The sequence below is a fragment of the Chanos chanos genome, chromosome 4 (assembly GCF_902362185.1).
Source record: "Chanos chanos chromosome 4, fChaCha1.1, whole genome shotgun sequence".
Classification (NCBI taxonomy): domain Eukaryota; kingdom Metazoa; phylum Chordata; class Actinopteri; order Gonorynchiformes; family Chanidae; genus Chanos; species Chanos chanos.
This window is the reverse complement of record NC_044498.1, coordinates 39,367,222-39,387,194: the sequence shown is the minus strand read 5'-3', so window position 1 is coordinate 39,387,194 and position 19,973 is coordinate 39,367,222. Positions and strand designations below refer to the sequence as shown.

Sequence of the window (19,973 nt, the reverse complement as noted above, 5' to 3'; positions counted from 1 at the left end):
AAAGACTAAAAACGACAACGCTGAATATTCACGCTTTCATTCAGTTTCTTCATTCATCAGCTTCCCCAGCTGTGTCACCATGCAGCGGCACGTCGTTGTGTGAGCTGGGTTTTGCAGGACACGCGAGAATTGACAATGCAGCCATGAATGAATAACGTTTATCACACCAACGCGATCAAACAGCACGCTTCTGTACAAACACAAATCCAGTTGCCCGGTACAGTAAACATAAATAACAGAAACAAGTCAAGAATTGTCCACGATCAATAGGGGGCGGTGCGCGAACGCACATTCGTACGCGTGGATGCGAGAATTCTCTCTCTCTCTCTCTCTCTCTAACACACGCGCGCGCGCACACACACACACACACACACACACACACACACACTTTAGCCGTGAGTGTACGTAGCCCATGGTACGTTCACTCGGGGGGAAATGTATTTAATTTGATTAAAATAAATTACAGGTCGATACTCTATTGATGTTACACGGGATAAAACTGTTTTGACACGGTAAGATCTATTGACAGTTGAAAAATCAGCAAGTAACACGCTCCTCCCCCTTAGTGATGTAGTGATAAGACGGAACCTCCTTAATTACTAATTTCTGAATCTCAGACCGAGCGTCTCTCTGTGCTACAAGTTCCTTCATGCATGCAATGCCCTGATCCGATCGCCTCTGACCCTCTATTTTTAAAGGAAAAAAAAAACAAAACCCAAGGTTTATTGTGACTGCCCGGGATGGGAGATCAGAAAGAGCCGACAATGGTACACAGATCCACTTCGTTTAGTATCAAGAGTCTATTGCTTCCATCTAAAAGTGACAAACAGGACTCAGGGCTCCCAGAGAAAAACATACTTCCTTCGGGGTCAGATTCTGAAAAATCTGTTGATCCGGTCGAAATGGAGTCTCCTCCGCTAGAAGCAGAGAAACCGAAAGAGCCAGAGGACGGAGAGGACCGCGCGACTGAGCCCAGCAAAAACGGAAAATTCGACAAACCGCCGTTCAGCTACAATGCGCTGATCATGATGGCTATTAGACAAAGCCCGGAGAAGAGACTGACGCTAAATGGAATCTACGAGTTTATTATGAAGAACTTTCCATATTACCGGGAACACAAGCAAGGGTGGCAAAATTCTATCCGTCACAACCTAAGTCTCAATAAATGTTTTGTGAAAGTGCCAAGACACTACGACGACCCAGGGAAGGGGAATTACTGGATGTTAGATCCCTCAAGTGATGATGTCTTCATCGGTGGAACCACAGGAAAACTTCGGAGGCGTTCGGCTACTTCCAGAGGCAAACTGGCGATGAAGCGCGGGCTTCGGTTTGCGCCTCTTGGGTTGGGAATAAATGACAGGGCAAACAACCCTCTCTATTGGCAGATTTCTCCATTTTTATCTTTACATCATCCACATTACAATGGCACTTCGTCCGGATTTCTGAATCAAGGGCATGCGTATGGTTCCTTGCTCCCCGGAGTGGACCAACTGGGTAATGGAGACCTAACACGACCCATTCTTGGAAGTTCTGCTGGTGCCCTAGGGTTGACGAACAGTTACGGGATGAACACGTCTCCCGTTGGTTTACTATCAGGACAGCCGAGCTACTTTGTTTCAGGAAGCCAGCCGCCACCACCTATCCAGCAGAGCGCGCCTGGCTTTGGTGTGCCGGCTAGCTCTCCACAGTCGCTGCTTTCAGACACGCTTAGAACAACGTTACCGTCTTTTTCACCTGGAGTGTCGAGTGGATTCCCAGGAGTTTTGTCCCATCAAAAAAGAGTTACTCCAAATTCCCTCATAAACTAACAGTATTAAAAAGAGAGGGGGGGAATGATGAAACTGTCAACAGTTAAAGTGTTAGATAATAGAGGAGTGCTCTTCAACTTCTGGCCATATTCATGTATCAAGTTCGCCGATTTTTTTTCCTTTTTTGTGTGTCATACATCTGAAGGGACAAACTCTATTACCGTTAGGGTATAAACTGTATCTAGATTTGCCAAAGGCAACCCATACAATATATCGCTGACTATTTATATCCTGTTTAAAGAATTACAATGCTTTCAAGTCAATTAATTTAAGTTTTATATTTATTGTAAAATGTATTTAAATTTTTAATGTCATTCTATCCACCAGTATTGAGTAACATAGAAGAATATAAATTATTCATGTAAATATCAATTGTTAATTTTTGATGTCTTTTCGTGGAAAAGCGCCTTAAGACAAATCAGGGTGAGCTACAGAAAAGGAGAAAAAAGAAGCCTACAAGTCATCTGAATCTTCTCAGGTCCCGGGCATAGCCTGCAGACTGTAAATACCTACTACTGTATGTTAATAGCCAATGGTATGCAACTCATTTTGGACAGACAGAGTTTTCTACCTGTTATTTATTAATTTGATTACATTACCGTTAAATACTCTGCATCACGAAACGCTGCGTCTGATAAAAGGGCGCGTGAAGCCAGTGGCATTATGGATGCACTTATAGTAGCATGCTCAGTACAAAAGCATTATGCATCCGTTGTTTTCAGTATTACCATAACATCTAGTTTATGTTACTGTCGAGGTTTGTGGCATGAAGAAAACCCAATCAATGTCTGTAATCCGACCAGGAGAAATCACGACTTCGACCCAGAGCTCGTGAAGCATGCGAACACAAAATTTCTGGTTTGATCTTTAGGTCAATCTAAAAGGGTCTCGTATCGAAAACTCCCTCTCTGAAGCACTTACATTAAAAAAAAAAAAAGCAAAACAGAAATCATGTTAAATTAATTCAAGCAGGATAAGAATCGTTTGCATGGATTTAAAAAACATCTTTATTTATTTCACAGGACCGCAATTTTGTGCGTCTACAGTTTATATGTAAAATGTTACTTCAGAATTTTGCACTTTTATTTAGATAGATTTCTCAGTGTATATCTATAATTTTTTGTTTGTTTGGTTTGTTTTGTTTGTTTGTTTTGCTGTACGTTTTGAAACTACTATCTTGCTTAAATAATATGTTTGGCAATATTAAAACATTTCATTTGTCAAGAAGGATCATTCTAATAAGTATTTATTTCCGTAAACCCGACTAAAGCGAACTGAAGCGACTATGCAGGCCTAGTCATGAACGAGCACCGCTTTAAGGCTCTATTCTGTAGAGTGTCTTTTAATTCAATAGTTCTCTCTATTTCTCAAACTTAAACAGATCAAAACTGTGGGATTATTAAGTAAAGCAAAAGTATTCGACCACCAGAAGCACCATGCCATAGTAAACCTCGTATTTAGTCACTGCCAATAATTTAAACGAGGCCACATTGTTCTCTTTCTTGGCTAATCACTCAGTTGGTTACGTCAGACTCCGACAGTTAGACTGTTGAAAAATGATTAGCGGTCGCAAATCTATTAACCTTATTATTAGCATCGTTGGTAGCCAACAGACTAACACAGCTTTTCAAACCAAATAAAACACAAGAGGAAACTCACCACCAACTGTGCAAATGCTGTTTTAGCATACAGGCCAACATCTAGTCGAGAGCACTTTTCAAGGTTGATACGTGAGATCTGATTTCATCCAAGATATGACGCACCAGTTCTTTGCACATAGGAGATCTTCAAATGTAATGTTCCTATTTTGCAATAATATGAATGTGTTCATTTTGAACTGTAAAGAAAACAGGTAGCCTAACAAATATAGCTAACCGTATTGATTGTTAGCATAAATTGTTCGTAAACAAGAGTATCCTGTAGCATTTAATAGGCCTATGGCCTTTGTTACTTTTATCGCTACGTTGTTGCCTCCCTATTATTTTTAAGCGTCCCCGCAAAGCACAGTCGCACCAGAACAATTATCCTATTAGGCCTACAGTTACTTGAGCAGAGCAATATCCTAAATACGCCCCACGACTGAGAACCTTACGAGGACGTTACGATTTAAGGCCTGTCTGACCAGGGACAAAGCTCATCGAGCTAACCTCACATCGCATGGCTGAAAACCATGACCAAAACAAAGGCAGGAGAAGCCTACACGGAGCCCATTCGCTGACGTTATAGTTAGAGGCAGAGAAAAAAACCCGTTACTTTTCTTCCAAATGCAGCCCGTAAAGTATCTGTCTGTCTATCTATCTATCTATCTATCTATCTATCTATCTATCTATCTATCTATCTATCTATCTATCTATCTATCTATCTTTTGCTACATAGTTTGGAACGTTACTCCATTAATTCGGAAACACACTTAAGTTAATCAGTATTTTCTCAAAGACAAGCTCACAGCGACTGGAGTATAAAGATAATCAATAAAAAAGTATAGTCAAAGAGCCTAAGAACATGTTGATGCAGTCTGAAGGTAGCTTAAGCCTAGAGCAAATTCCTTCATCATCTCTGCACTAAAGCTTCTACATAAATGAGTATACGAATAAATGAATAACTGGAGGGCACTGCGTTACGATTACTGATTGAGGACATGGTCCCAGCAGAAATGTATTTAATTTCTATCATGGCAACGCTGAAAACCAGAGAATAAATCCAACGAAAATAAAATGCAAATATATTAACTTCAGGTTCACCAGAACTGTTTAGTGGCATAGCTGGTTTACATAAAAACTACAAATCTGTGGTAAACTGCAATGCTTTCTAAAATGTAAGCCTATTCAAAATAATAGTTAGTAATAGGCGTTAATAAAGCGATACATCATCGTGAAAAAAACAGTATTGTTTCAAGAAATTAAACATTAAAAAAATACCTAAATATTCAGACCCAGGGGCAATATTTTATGTAACTTTCTTCCTGTTTCTCTTTGGTATTTTAAAGAATTCTACCGGCGGTGATGTGTAATGAAAATATTGTCCTCACGTTAAAAATAATATTGGCTAACACGAAATCTAACACACACCCCGTGTAAGTGTGACGTAGATGTAAACTAAAACAGCAGACTTTGCTTATTGTTTTTATAGCAATTTATTTCTATTTTTATCGTATAATTTTTCAATGGTACGAAAAGTGAATGCATTTAATACAGGCCGCTGAAGGAGTGCTGTGCGCAAACGTCGAAAATATGGCATACACCAATCACAAAAAACACAAAGGCCTAGTTACAGTCTGCAGAAATAGACCTGTCTACCCAACAATACGATGGGTGTCAACTGTTGTACCTCGGGTAACAGTGCCATTTTATCCATTTAGAGTACTTTAACCAGTGTCACATCCACTTTAACTTAAAAATGTGTCAGTTTGACTGTCAATTCTTGACTCACAAGGAACTAAAAGAATGCAGAACCATAGTAAAATAAAACAGAAACGCACTTAGTAAGAGACCATGGGGTTACTCTAGAGCAGGAACAATCAGCAGTCAGACCAAATCCCAGATGTTCTGCTAAAATAAGCCTGTTTTGATTAGGCGAGAAAGGGATAGAAACGAAGAGGTAGCCTGGGTCATGCACCTGACCCTCAAAGATGAGTCGCTGCAACACCATGGGCCTCTTTGAAATGAAAGTTATACTAAAGTTCAGAACAGCTACAGGCGTGCGTCAAGGTGCCAAGGTCTTTCGATGTCATTAACTATTAAAACAGTTCCCTGAAATCCATCAAACACTAACAGCTAGTAACTAACGATACTGGTAGAATATGTATCATTTCGTCAACGTTAGCTTACGTAATCATTAACAACTGCTATCACTTAATCGAAGACTGGCATATATAAGAAATCGCAGAAATCGAAAAACGGTGTACTTAAATATAATGTCTATTCTTGAATTTCGTTGCAACTGAGAAATTTTAACGTCACTCATAAAAGTCTTGAACGTCCTCCAAGAGCGGAATCAGAGCGACACAAACAAACAAACAAACAAAGGGTGGCTTACAAATCAAATCCACTTTTGGTGGGGCAGAATTATATAAACAGCACTTCTTGGTTTAAAATATCTCAGCAGTTCACAGGTTCTACACGAGCAAACAGACAAACATAACTGAATAGCACAAACCAAAACAGTACAAAGAAACAATAAAACAAACTTTAGAGGGTATTTTGCATTATTTGGGTTAAACGTCCATATAACAACGTTCAGAATTGTAAAACATGAGCAAAAGAACATGAAATTTAATGTTTCAGTTAATCCAAAACGACAGAAATCCTCGAGGCACCACACACTGCGCTAAGTTATGGATTAAGTTTCATATCTGCAACACATGGCAGTCAAACTGGACAAATATTTTTAATCTATTCAGAGTATGACTGTTGGTTTGATGGTCAGCAATAAACAGAGAGGGCCACAAATCTCATCTGAAACACTTAGCCTATTTATTGTCTTTGTCAACTTTGCGAAGAAATTATAAGATCTGTTTCAACTTTATCCCCACATTTTGGTGGTTTGCATCGACCCAGACATTCCACGGTAGAACTTTTCTTAAAACGACTTGACACCAACGGATGAGCGTAGCTCTTGGCGTAGGCGCGTAGCCAACGGACTGGCCTGGCTGGCCTAGGCCCGCCCAAAAGATGCACAAGCCCCCCGAGTGATGATGGAATTATTTAATACTAGCATTATTTAATACTAAAGAATAATACATTATTGTTTGTTAAATTGGTTGATAATGTAACTAAAATGTCATCACAAGCGCTCCTGAAATAAAGAAAATGTGTTCTAATTTTTTATTTGTATAATGCCTTATGGGTTTGACTGACATCTGTATTAGCCAATTAACCAGTTTGGTTTTGACTTCACAGTTCCAGCGATGTAAACCTCCAACAGGAGACAGCAGCTGGTTTTCCACCAAACATATTCGCATATTTTAAGCGCATTCATGAAAATTCGGCTGAGGAAATGTCTGTGCGTATTTCCATCAACTGTGTTATGCGGAATTAAAACTGTCCACTCTCCTTATCGCGGGAGGAGTTGTGGCCAGCTATGGGTTTAAAACTTGTCTAGGCCAACTTTAACGGAAATACGTGATAAAATCGCAACAAACCCCTTGTTGATACAACCCGTTTCCATCAACCAGTATCATTTTACCCTAGTCACCTTTTTCCCGCGAATAAATGTCTTATGCAACTTAAAAGAGTTGATGCGAAGTAAAAGCGTTAATTTGCATTAAATAGTTGGATTGAAACCCAGCATTATATTGTGCGTTTGTTGTGACAGGGCATGCGTTTTACGCTACTTTTGGTTAAAGTGTGCTTAATAAAAATGCGTCAGTATTTTGAGGTTTACTACATATTCCGTTTCAATGCAAACATAGAACGCAAGATTGGACTGGCTTGGTCACTGAGTAACAGTTGGGATACGGGGTGTCTGACCTGTTATTCAGTCGTGCCCGCTCACTTTTACCGAGGCCCATCCGAAAATAAATTGCTGACTACGCCACTGTCTTGGCGGAATATGAAAGTGGAACGTGCATATTCACGCATACAAGTAACTGTTGCTCAAATATCCAGTTCAGATAAATTAAGCCTAGCCATGTTTGAGGGCAATGACCCATTCAGATTATTCGTAACTAAGGGAAGGTAAGGTGCGAAGAGTAAGAACATTAATGCCCTTATCGTAATGTTGTTACTGTCATAAGTGCTAGAACAATGCATACGAACACTCCTATTTCTGCTACCCGGGTACTGTTTCTACGAATGTCATTAGTCTTCGTTGTAACAGAAACACCAGTATAAATTGCTGTACTTTTTCCGGGGAATTCCAGTTAAAAAAAATCTGATGGTCTGACGTCCTGCAATATCAAAATATCACAATACCAATCGACCTGGGCTGGATGTTGCTTATGTTATTTAGCCAACCAAAGGGTATATATACATAACACATACGCGCGCGCGCGCGTGTGTGTGTGCTTGTGTGTGTATGTGTGTGTATATATATATATATATATATATCATTTATATATATACATATATGCATGCATGTATGTATATAGGTCGAGCAACAGGTCGAAGTTAAAGGGAAGGGCAGAGGTCTAGAAATATATATATATATTTTTTTTTACATTTTCAAAAATGTAGGAGGAGAATTTTTATCCTAAGACTGATTACTGAGTGGCCTTCGAAGGCAATTTAAACTTTCTCATCGAGGACCATTTTCCTGTATTACTGTCTTTCGCCTTTGAGGTAATACTTTGACAGATGTTTCACGTAAGATTTACAGGGGCGACATAACTTGCTCCAGACATAACTTGTCCAGCAAAGCTGAGAAAGACGAGTTTACTTATTTGTGTGGAGACTTGAAGGTTTAAGGTTTGTGCAGGCTTTATCAGGACCGTAAGCCGTGAAAAAAAGACGCATATTTTGTGTGAAGAGAGCTCTTTCCGGTTGTTCTAATTCCTTGCTCATTCGTGATTTCTTAGGGGGACATCAGAAATTATTGAATAGAAAAAGGTCCAACGGCGAAAATCAGCCTCTAGTTGCCAACAATTTCGCCCAGGTCATGACACACCATTTAAGGGAATGACAAGGCTTTTAAAATCAAGCAGGGCAGTATCTGAAACACATCTGAGGCACAGCTTAAGAATTGTCAGCCTCATCAAAATAGTAAATAATAAATGAATAGAAAATACTAAATCGTAAATAATATGATTTTTGAGCTTAAATTTCTTTCGAAAGACAATACCACAAATTTTGTTTTCAATTTTTACCACAATACCACAAATTTTTTGTTTTCATATGCAAAACGCTTAGACCACAAGATTTTAGCCGAGTCGTCACAAGAGACAATTAGTAAAACAAATTTGAAGTTTCATGGAATCATGATGTAACGAATATTGATTCAATGAGATCCATTTCAGAGTATTTTGACAAGGCACAGTTGAGAAAACTTCTCAAGCATTTGATAAGTTTACGTGAAGTAGCCTATACAGAGCGGCGATAGAGAGATGATCAGCGCCTACCTAAATACCAAATGTGCTTCTTAATGTTTACCTTTGTAAACGATAAAAGTATGTCACTGCTTTGGCAAGTCTTTAAAAAAAATTGGTAACGTTTACAGAGTAATTGCAGTTTGAAACACCTGCTTGAACAAAACCACCCTCTCAGCTAGGCACGATTTATCTGTTACATTACAATGCATAATGTCGATGCACCCTTTCCTCAGTAGTTTACTTCTTCATCCGACCACATAAATTTTGGGTATAAGAAACCATCTCAGCGTGTATATCAACCTCAGAAAAGTGGATGGACTACGCGGACACCAAAAACACGTGTCTGGGAAAGGACTGTAACACCTTAAGACTTTCCACATGAGCGAATAAGTCAGAAGCCAAGAGCCAGTGAGCTGTTTCATGTCACTGGCTAATTATTATGGTACACCTCTCAGAAATACACCTGAAAAAAAATTCTCCTTTCAAAGGTGTGTTGGCCTCTATTAAGCACATGCTCATTACAGTGAATCACTTTAGTGTAATACCATCAGTGAAAGAGTGACTATAAGTCATGTGTCTCTCAAAGTATTGGAAACTTTCTTTGAATAGATTGCGGGAGAGTGGGTCTGTCCTCCCTCTCCTCTTTCCCAAACTCCCCAAACACAGACACACACACACACACACACACACACACACATACACACACACACACAGAAAACATCTTTAATCCTCAATGATCATTCACCGATCATGATCATGAAGCTTACTCTGGTCAGTGATGACAAACTAGACTCTCTTTCATCAGCACTGAATCTTGTTTATTCAAAAGTCTGGTGGCAGTGCACCTATAGCATTTCAAGATAAAGAATGGTAGACTACTCTCTATACCCTAACCTCAGTGAATCTGTACAGCTGTACAGTTGATCTGGTAGATATTCACAGTCATCATGCGGCTAAGTGACTTCAGAGCAAACACCATCAAACTTCATATGAAAACACTGGTTGCCTGCTCGTGACTAAAGCCCAACTATCACGTGAAAGTGAAGACTGCAATTTTAGAGTCAAAGCCTACAAAACATGAAAAAACACTTCCACAGCTACACATCCAGAGCTACAAAACAATAGCATTTGGAGACTCAGTTTTAGGGGGGACACACTCCAAAACAGAGAAAAATGATACAGTGGGAAGCAGGTTATCATGTTAAAGTTATGGGTTTCACAGAACACATACCTGCATATGAACAAAAGGAAGACTGAGAAATCCTATGACTCGCACAAATGAACAGCAGCAACAGGAGCAGAATAAGAGGTGAGTGCTGATCTAAACTTATCATGTGTGAGGATATTCTGTGCGTAATATGAGCTTTGTGTGTGTATGTGTGTGTTTGCATGTATTTGTAATACTCATTGCTATAAGAAGCCTGTAGGAGTTTGTGTATTGTGGTTCCATGTGTATTGCACATTTATGGTTGTTGCTGAAATTATTTCATTTTAGGATCTTTAAAAATGCTCAGAAAACTATGCTTGAATATTAAAGCAAGTAAGAAGGAGAGAAAGAAAGAAAGAGAGAAAGAAAGAAAGAAAGAAAGACAGAAAGCTGTTCATCATGCAGCAAATCTAAATATACATGAAATTTGCATGGGATTAAATAGAGAGACAGATTTATGAATGTGTAAGAACATTGTATCACATGTCGATCATAAATAATTTGCATCAGCAAGAAAATAGTTTGGAAATAAGTGTATTGACAGCTAGTATTAAACTGTAAAGATAATTTTATGGTTTGGTTTTTATATATATATATATATATATATATATATATATATATATATATATATATATATGTAGTCATTTTATTATGCAGAAATTTATTAGAAAGGTTTGGCCACAAACACATGTTCTTGCAGAAATAATATATTTATTAATACACTTAATCATAATTTATTGAGTAATGATCACTTTTGTGGCATTCCTTTGTGAAATTCAATGATGCAAAATTAAAATGTGATCAATTTCCACCTGAAAGCTACAGAAAAATAATAAAATTAAGAATTTTATGTAACACAAAATTTTCATGTCAAGTCAAGTCAATTTTATTTATATAGCACATTTAAAAACAACAGGAGATGACCCGAAGTGCTTTATTCACTCAGTTACTCATGAGCGAATAACCGAAAGTCCATTGAGTGTCAATTTTTTTAATAGAAATAGTTCTTCCAAACATCTACAAAAACATGTTCGTAATGTTTATAGCATGTCACATGATGCTGAAAATAAACTCAATATCTGCAGTGATTTTGAAAACTGGTACTGCTAATTTCAAATTCAAATTATTTTACAGACGGTATTTAATCAAATTGAATAAACAACATCAGGATTGCCAGAATATCACAGACCACACAAAAGCAGTGGCACAACAGTGGTATTAACACCTTACATTTTTTTTCTAGACTATTGGATGGTTGTCACTATGGCTCCATGCCAGATTTGACAACACTATAAAGCGCTACTGTCAACTGATAAGCTTGTCCGGCATAGAAGTATGGGTATAAATTTTTTTACTTATTCTATAAGAAACCACAGTCTACGAATGCTTTACATTTTTTCTTATATTATTATTTTTTTATTCAGATAAAGGCTTTGTACGTTTTTGACGAATACTAGGAAATCATCCGAATTACACAAGAAATGCCGAACAGCTTAGAAGAAGCCTGCCACCATTTTGGTATAATCCTTTTACACTTTGGTTTGAGGTCAATGGTCGACATGTTAAACAAGGGGCCTCTTTCACACCCAAATGTAGAGATCACGCCATTTTTAGTCCCCTGCATGGCTTCCGCCCTCTTTTTTCCCCTTCTTTGTTTCTCAAACACCATCGCCAAACAGAAAACAAGAAGGTTAAACTCGAGCAAAAACATTGATATCACTCAACCAACCCCCTCGGAATTTCATGACGAATCACAGGCCCTAGTCAGCCGTTCTCTGTGGGAGAGCATAGCTCACCAAGGCTGGAAAAATGACCTTCCCTAAACACGCAAGGATGCAACAGAGGTAGTGCGCATGCTCAGTAGCATCTGCAGTGTTTCGTGACAGCACTAATAGTCTGCATGGATCACTGGCACGAAGAGTCAGTTCTAATTACGATTATCTCAGTCTTCCACTGGCTCTATTTTCAGAATCCCATCTGAGTGGTTTTCAGAGATGCCAACAATGCTGAGGCCACGCCCACAGCGCCCTGTCCATTTGGTTGCAGTGTTTACGGGAACAAAGAACGGCTGATACGTTCTATTCCTTCCAATCATTTCATAATTTATTATGTATGCATGCTTTCATTTTCTTCTCCTCTTTAACCCACACCATCTGTTTTTAAGTTTATGTTAAACTTGGCTGAGAAAATTGCCAGAATTAACACAAGTGACCTCGGCGAAATACATGTTTCCAACAGCCGAAGGTAGGCCTCTTTACACTCAGTAGTACTGCTATAATTTTAAATATGATTCAAGAATAACAACATAGGTAGCAATGCTGGCCTTAATCTATTTGGTTATTCTCAAATCATGATAACGATTAACAAATCATTATGCCAGGAGATATTTAGCATTAGCTTTACTTGGAGTAGCGATTAAAGATTTGTTCACGATTTTTGCCCAGCCTTTTCCCCCAAACAACGTAACGCAGAAGATAAAACACAACCTTGAGCAAGTTACATATGGGGCCACATAAGTGTGTCAGTTAATGACTAGTATGTCATACAAAGAAGATTTTTTAAACAATTTGATCACAGCTACATCCTTGAACAAAATTTCGCACCACAACAGACTCTTATGTACTCACCAAAAAAGATAACAGTGCTGAGAGAGATATCTTTCCTCTTTATGAACACTGTTTTGTTGTCTCCTTCTTTTTTCCCCCCATTTCAAGGGGGTGTTATTAGTGCAGGGGTGGGGTGGGGTAGGGTGGGGGGGTGAATGCTAAAGTTGCTTCTTCTCACTAAATTGTGGGGAAAAGAAGCGAGGGTTGAAGACCTTTGTCGTGGGTTAAGGTTAGGTGAAGATCACAGGTTCTGACACTGAGACAAAACTCTTCAGACAGATAGAGAATTTTCGAGCAAAATTATTCAACCATTTTTTTTATAACCACAAGAACACTGAGGTAGGGAAAAGGCTAGTTTTTTTTTTCTTCTCTTTTACAGTTTTTGCAGTAAACTTCTAAAATCACAAACACAGCACATATAAATTACAATAAATAAAACTGAAACAATCTGTGTTATTGAACACCGGAAACACTTCTATTATCTGTGTATTTTCTGATCTTATTGCCCCAGGTTATATTCCGACATCCACAAATGCTCTGGTGCCTAAATTTATCTGTAATCCACATGTCTGAGAGCATTTCCCAAACTAAGACAAAGTATTGTTATGTAAACCCAAGCCAGTTTTGCTTTTTGGCTTATCAAAAATGCGTATTTGGCTGCATCAAAACATTTCTACGATAAAATGAGATTGTCAGACTGGCATATGCCCTATGGTCACAATTTTCTATTATATTAAATTTTTCTCATAAATTGTATGTATCTTTATTTGTATTTAGCTAATAAATTGTACCTCACAGCGGTGTCTGATGGTAAATAAAAACTGAAATTGTGAACAGTTGCCCGATAATGATAGGTTTAGAAAAAAAAAACAGGAATCTTAATAGTTCATTTATATGTGTACCAAATACAGCATCATCCCCACGTAAATAGCACAAGACTCACAAGCTTCCATTTATGGTGTGATCCAGCAACTGCGTATTTGAAAAGGCACTATATCTGTCCACAGAGGAGTAGTGCTCGGTCCTTAAGATTTATGCCATAGAGCCTCAATTCACCACATTCATCATGCGAGAGTTCAGAACAATAAAATCAGTCATCGTGGCCAATGAGCTAAACATATTTCAGTCAAAAATCAGCAAATCTATTAAAAAAAAAAACAGTACAAGAGTGAATGCGGCACCTAACAGTTTTAATTTCCACACTTTAAAATTCATGACCTGTTTACAAAATAATATTTCAAAAAGTATAATTTATTAAAACTGCAATAATCAAATGTGTATAAATACGCGTATAATTTTTTTCCAAAGGAAAAAAAAAATACGACCTGTAATTTTTATAGCATTTTCATCAAAATTTAAAACTGTATAAATTGATAAAATATAAAACATTTATGTGAGAAAAAAAAAGACCGCATCTCTGATATCAGAACATTTCATAATGCCCTAATATTCCTTGTCATATTTTTTTTTTCAAAAAGAACCCCTTATTTCCCTGGATCTGTCTGCAGAAGACTTTCAGTCACAGTAACAAATTTCAGTCATTTCTGTGGACACACTGATTTTTTCATTTGTTCACAACACAACAAGACACAATTCTGAGCACAAAATCGAGAAGTCTTCGAAGTCATCTCAAATGAACTGTTTATAGATTTGTCTAGGTTAATGATTAATCCTTTGACGCATTTATAAAGAAAGTTGAGATCTCCTTGTTAAACACACTTTAAACTAAAATAAACCTGAAACTTAGACTTGCAATAATTTATTGTGGTAGTGTGTCATGACATTGTGATCCATAACACTGAAAATTCCTATCTGTCTGTAAATGGACCAGAGCATAATAAATTGAACTTAATTAGTTATGTTTTGGCATTTTTTTTATCACTATGGTGTTTTGATGTATAGCTGGCATGCCGAATCCCAAAATGAAGCAATTTGTGCAAAATGATCAGTACATTGTAGCTCAACAAGAAAATCGATAAATATTTTTTATTTTATTTTTATTAATTCATTATAAAATCTTAACTAACTTTTGTTGAAGTTTACCTGAATAAATTAATAATAAATGAATGCATTTCCATGCTTCTTTTCACAGAAGACAATAATGTGATGGACTGAAATCTATGTTTAAGGGTTGGTTCAATGAAATAACCATAATACTGTAGTGTAAAATATAACAGCAAGATAAAAAATGAAATGCTACACTACTGTTTGAAAAAGTGCTGACACTTTTTCCATCTGACAAAATTATCATTTGGTTGTACAAGAGGGGTTTCAGCTAAATGGCTGGATTCAGTCGCAGGAATGATCATGAACTGCTGGAATGTAAAATATAACCAACTTCCAGCCCATACTTTGCAACTTTTTCTCACGGTAAAATGACAACTGTTTTTTTTGTGTGCCATCACCATGTGCTAGCAGTCATGGGAACTTAAGGCACTGCAGCTAATGTCTAATGATTTAAAGTTAAAGTTGTGCAATTGACCTTAAATGTTCTGCTAGAGGCTAACAGAGATAGAATGAGACTGAACATGACGAAATGCATATCGTAGATATTTCCATTTCCTCGCACTCATACTCAGTTTCTTTGGCAAGACCATTCATGCCATGCATTGGCCACATTCAAGTGAGAAAACCCATCTCAGCTGTTTCTAACATGATCAAACACATCTGATTCAATATGATGGGTACACAAAATCAAAACAAAACTGGCCCAGACGCCATTATTACACAAAGAACTGGCTACTGCATGAAATATCAGGATGGGTTGTTCTTGAACTTGAGCCTGTTTCTAACATAGCTGTAACAAAGCACAATGCAAAATTAATGTTGTATTCCCATCACACTTTGACTGAACTGTGTAGTGTCATGGTTTTAGCAGCACAATGGCACGTTAGAGTAAGTATGGGGATTGAATTTGGGCCAGGGTGCAGGTAAAGAACTGGGCACTCTCATCACAGTGCCACAGTAGCATGTCGAGTCTGGTCCTAATGACCAAGTCCTCCCTGTGTGCCTGATGACTTGTGAATTAATTGGGGTAACGACAGGGGCGTATCTCTCTGACTGCCCTAAGCCGGAGAGAGGGTGAAGAGGTTAAGCAAACAGCCATGGTCTATGACAGTAATCCCACCTCCCTGCCTGAGCATTCTGCGTCAAGGCGAAGTTGTGGCTCCCCCCATCTTAAAGAATTTAAAGCCACAGAGCATGTGAGGCAATTTGCTTTGATTGAAGAGGAACTGTTTTTCTAAGGAAGCAGAGTGTTAGTGTTGCACTACATTAGTCGCTTACAGCAGTTTAACTAGATCAACGCCATCCCCCCTCTAAGTGCAAATATGTTTACTTTCTGTTTGGTGCAAATATAGGCATCAGAACATGTTTAGTTTTGCACTTAAATTGATTATAGTCCTGAGATTTCAAAACTAAGTCTGAATGAACACATCTAGGGGGGAAATGATTTGGTTGCTTTTCGTCCCAGACCTAAAACATTTTGTGTATTTATTCACATCTACAAACTATCTTTAAAATGAAAATTTAAAAAATGTCACAAGGTAAACCAAAATGAGCGTCAAATTGGAGAGACTAGACACATACTTTTATGCTTTTGTTTTTAGAATCACTTTTAAAACATTTTAAGGCGTCTAAGCTCCTTCCAAAAGCACGCAACTAACTGCTAATAGGGATATACTTTGACCTATACCAGTTGTGTTAAGATGACCTTTCTGGATTACTAACCCTCCAGTTCAGAAGAAGCGTGAAAGTGGCCCTAAACTCAACATAATGGGAAGGAAATGCTATTCAGGTCCTCTTAACACTTCAGACAAAGAACCCTACAAGTGTTCAGTCTGCCATTTGAGTCTCCATAGTAAAGACTGATCCTAGAGATCATGATGTTCTTGATCAGCAAGGAACTCTCAGTGAGACGTATTTCCTTTAATTAACCCTCTCTTGACCCTGTTTCACTTGAGCTTTTCTGACGGACAAACTCCTCTGCTCATATTTTTTCCCCGTAAAAATTGATAAATGTGTTGTATAATTGAGAAATGAAAGTCTTTGTTTCATTGGCTCATTGATTCATTCATTCTAAATTCTGATGGTTAAAGTTTTACCTACTTGCTCTACTTGCTTTCAGACATGTTTTATTCATCTGGAAAAGCAATGATATTTTCCCACTGGGAAAAAAAATCAAAGATTTTAACCAACTGAGGATGAAGAAGAAGAAGTAGAAGAAGAAGAAGAAGAAGAAGAAGAAGAAGAAGAAGAAGATGGAGATGTTGATATTGTTGTTGTTGTTGATCCTGATTCTTCACTCTGTATTCTTCCCTTTCCATGTATTTATTATTTTCTGAAAAATATAATTTTACTATGGGACTCTGCTTTTGTCTCATTAAAAAAAACTTGTCTAGCAAGACATTAAAACCTTCCCTAAAATATTCTTCTGGATTTTGAACGAGCAAAACAGAATGGTGATTGCAGTAATTATTTTACTCTAAATTATTAACTTCATTGGCAGTGCTCTTCTAGAGGACAAACATCTATACTAACACAAACAGAAAACAAGGTGTAGTACAATCAACATATAACCTTAATAAAAAATATAACCTTAATAAAACTGGCAAGTATAAAGTCAGGTTATTTTTATTATTTTGTGAAATCGCAAATGTGATAATCCCATGCAGTGTTCAAATTTAATATGGTTCAGACGTGAAACCGACTAAAAACGTGGTTCTGAATTTCTTCTTAAACTGCCCGCAGCATTTTAAAAACAGACAAACAAGTGCGTTTATTTAAAAAAAAAAAAAAGACCAGAAGTCATTTCAACAAAAATACAAGGTACTGTAAGACCTTAAAATGTGTAAGTGGTCGTCATCTTGAGAAAACAGAAAAAACACCCCCACATATGTTCTTTCATCTGCATGTGAGCGTCAGATCCGTGGTGAGGATTACGAAGTAAAGAGTACAGATTGAGGATTTGCATGGTGCTGTTCTGGGAGGCCACCATGGCTCAAGTTGATAATGCCATATGTAGCCTTGGCCCTGATCTTTTCAGCCTCCATCTTAACCAGCATGATGGGCTGACAAACATTCTAAAAATGACCTGCACCCCTTTACAGGCAGAACAGTACCTCTTACCGGTATTCGGTTTCTACACCGGCAACGTTCAACAGGTGCCTCTGTCAACAACATACACAGCTTCCTGAATCCACTCCAGTCAAGAATATCGATCAAACCTGTTTACCGATGGACAGCTGTGTGCAAACAAAATGATGGCTGACCGATGAAAATGAATGAATCTTTGGTCCGTTTGATGAAAAATTACTGTACTGTGGATTATATGTGTAGAAGAAAAGGTTAAACATCTGAGATGACTCAGGAGGCCTTGCTTACAAACTAGGGTTTAACCTATTCATACATAGAAATATGCTCTTTATCCAGTGCACTTCAGTCTAACATAAGGACTTCTCTTTCCAAACTGGCAAACCTTCAGTTTATCAACACTAGCTGCAGACCATCACATTTTCTTACAACAAGGGCTGAAAGTGATTGTTTCTCCTTTAAAAAATTAGTCTCCCTCCAATACTGCTCCTTCATTCCACCCCCCCATTCCTTTACTATGCTAATGTACTGTCTGCGCTGATCTGTGATGGTCTGTTAGTGAAAGATAATTCCCAATCTTTTACTGTTTTAAAATGTAGATGAGGAGCTATGAGAAATCCGAGGGCCATGCCTTTATCATTTTTGTAATATTTTCCATCTGTCTGCTCTTTCACGTTTCCAGTGTCTGCATTAGGGAAGAGGTGGGTAACTTTTTTCATCTGTGTCAGGTCAATAAATACTTTTGTGAAACCAACTCACAATCATATATACTGCTATTATTCACACTAACTTCATTTCTACAACAATTTAGACATTTAAAACGCAACCAAAAGTGAAAGGAGCATTACAGTTTGGCATATAAGTTATAAGTGGGTCAAATGTAATAGACAGTGGGTTCAATGTAGCACTGGCTTTGATTAACTCAAACAGAAATACATGCACTATTTTAACGGCATTGATTACATGTAGAACTTTTGATGTTCACTGGTCAAAGTGAACAATTTATGGCCCCCTGGCATGTGACGTCAGTATATATTTTCAATGATAATTTCTTCTCTTTTATCAGTTTTATGCCGTTCTTTTTCATGATGTGATCAACAAATTTGTTTGTTAATACTGATACTACACTACTAACATATTAAAAAAGACATTTGATTGTGTTCCCATGAGGTCAGTCAGGCAAGGTAGCCTCCTAGTTGGGTGGCTCTTACATCATCAGCGGAGCGGTCTGTATGGTTGCAGATGAAACTGGAGGAAAAAAGCGTGGCATTTCCATGGAGACGCCTGTAAGTTATGCAGGTGAAAAACCTGGGTCGCTGCTTTTGTGCGCGTATGAGGACGCATGCGCAATTCTTCTTGCTGCTGGATAAGACACAGGGGTTGGGCCATGTAGGGAACCTGCAAATTCTCTGTTCTAAATTTCAAATCGGATGAAAAAATAAAAGCTAAAAATGGGATGGATGTTCATACTTGCTGAATAAATTGAGATGACTCATCAAAAATGGAGAACATCATGCATCATATGAGCGGATGTATATGAAAAAGCCTGCTGGTGGAGCTTCACAGGTTTCATTGCTCTTGGCTACACTCCCAGTGAGTCCATGTTCTCATCCTTACTGCATTTTCACGCAAGTCTCCGGCCACATATTTATTTGTGCCTACTGTACAGCCACAGAAATCCATTAAAATGCGTAAAACAAACAAACAAACAAAAAACCCACCATTTTGTTAATCACTGGAAAATGAAGAAATTTATGTATTTATGTTCCTTGGTGTATGGAAATTGAAAAACATAAAACATTCCAGCCCCCTAAAAAATTAATAATAATAATAATAATAATAATAATAATAATAATAATAATAATAATAATAAATAAATAAATAAATAATAATAAATATAAAAAGCATACTGTTTACAGGAAGGATCTGAAGTGTCTTAATACATAAATATTAAAAAAATCACTACAACTTCAGTATAGCTTAAGATAAGCTCAAAATAAAATAGAATAGAATAAAATAAAAACAATGTTACAGGTGTAACAGCTGACCTTTGGAAATCAAGTATTGGTCCAATAAAAGAAAACTGAAACAGCCCATAGCTTGATAAATGACCAGAGGCTGTAAATGCACAAATACCTGAGAACTTGGGTCATCAAACAGCTATGCAAGTCTTTCACAAAAACGTTCCAATTCAGTGCCGGTAACTTTGGGGGCAAATCAATGTAGGTGAGGTTACA

At 37.6% G+C, this 19,973-nt stretch overlaps 1 protein-coding gene across 1 annotated transcript; it reads left to right on the top strand.

Annotated features, from left to right (window-relative positions):
• Nucleotides 1-737: 737 nt before the first annotated feature.
• Nucleotides 738-1,808, top strand: foxg1d (forkhead box G1d). Its single transcript, XM_030772927.1, has one exon. It carries the CDS (start codon nt 741-743, stop codon nt 1,806-1,808), a length of 1,068 nt encoding a protein of 355 aa, XP_030628787.1. The 5' UTR covers nt 738-740.
• The last annotated feature ends 18,165 nt before the right edge of the window (nt 1,809-19,973 follow it).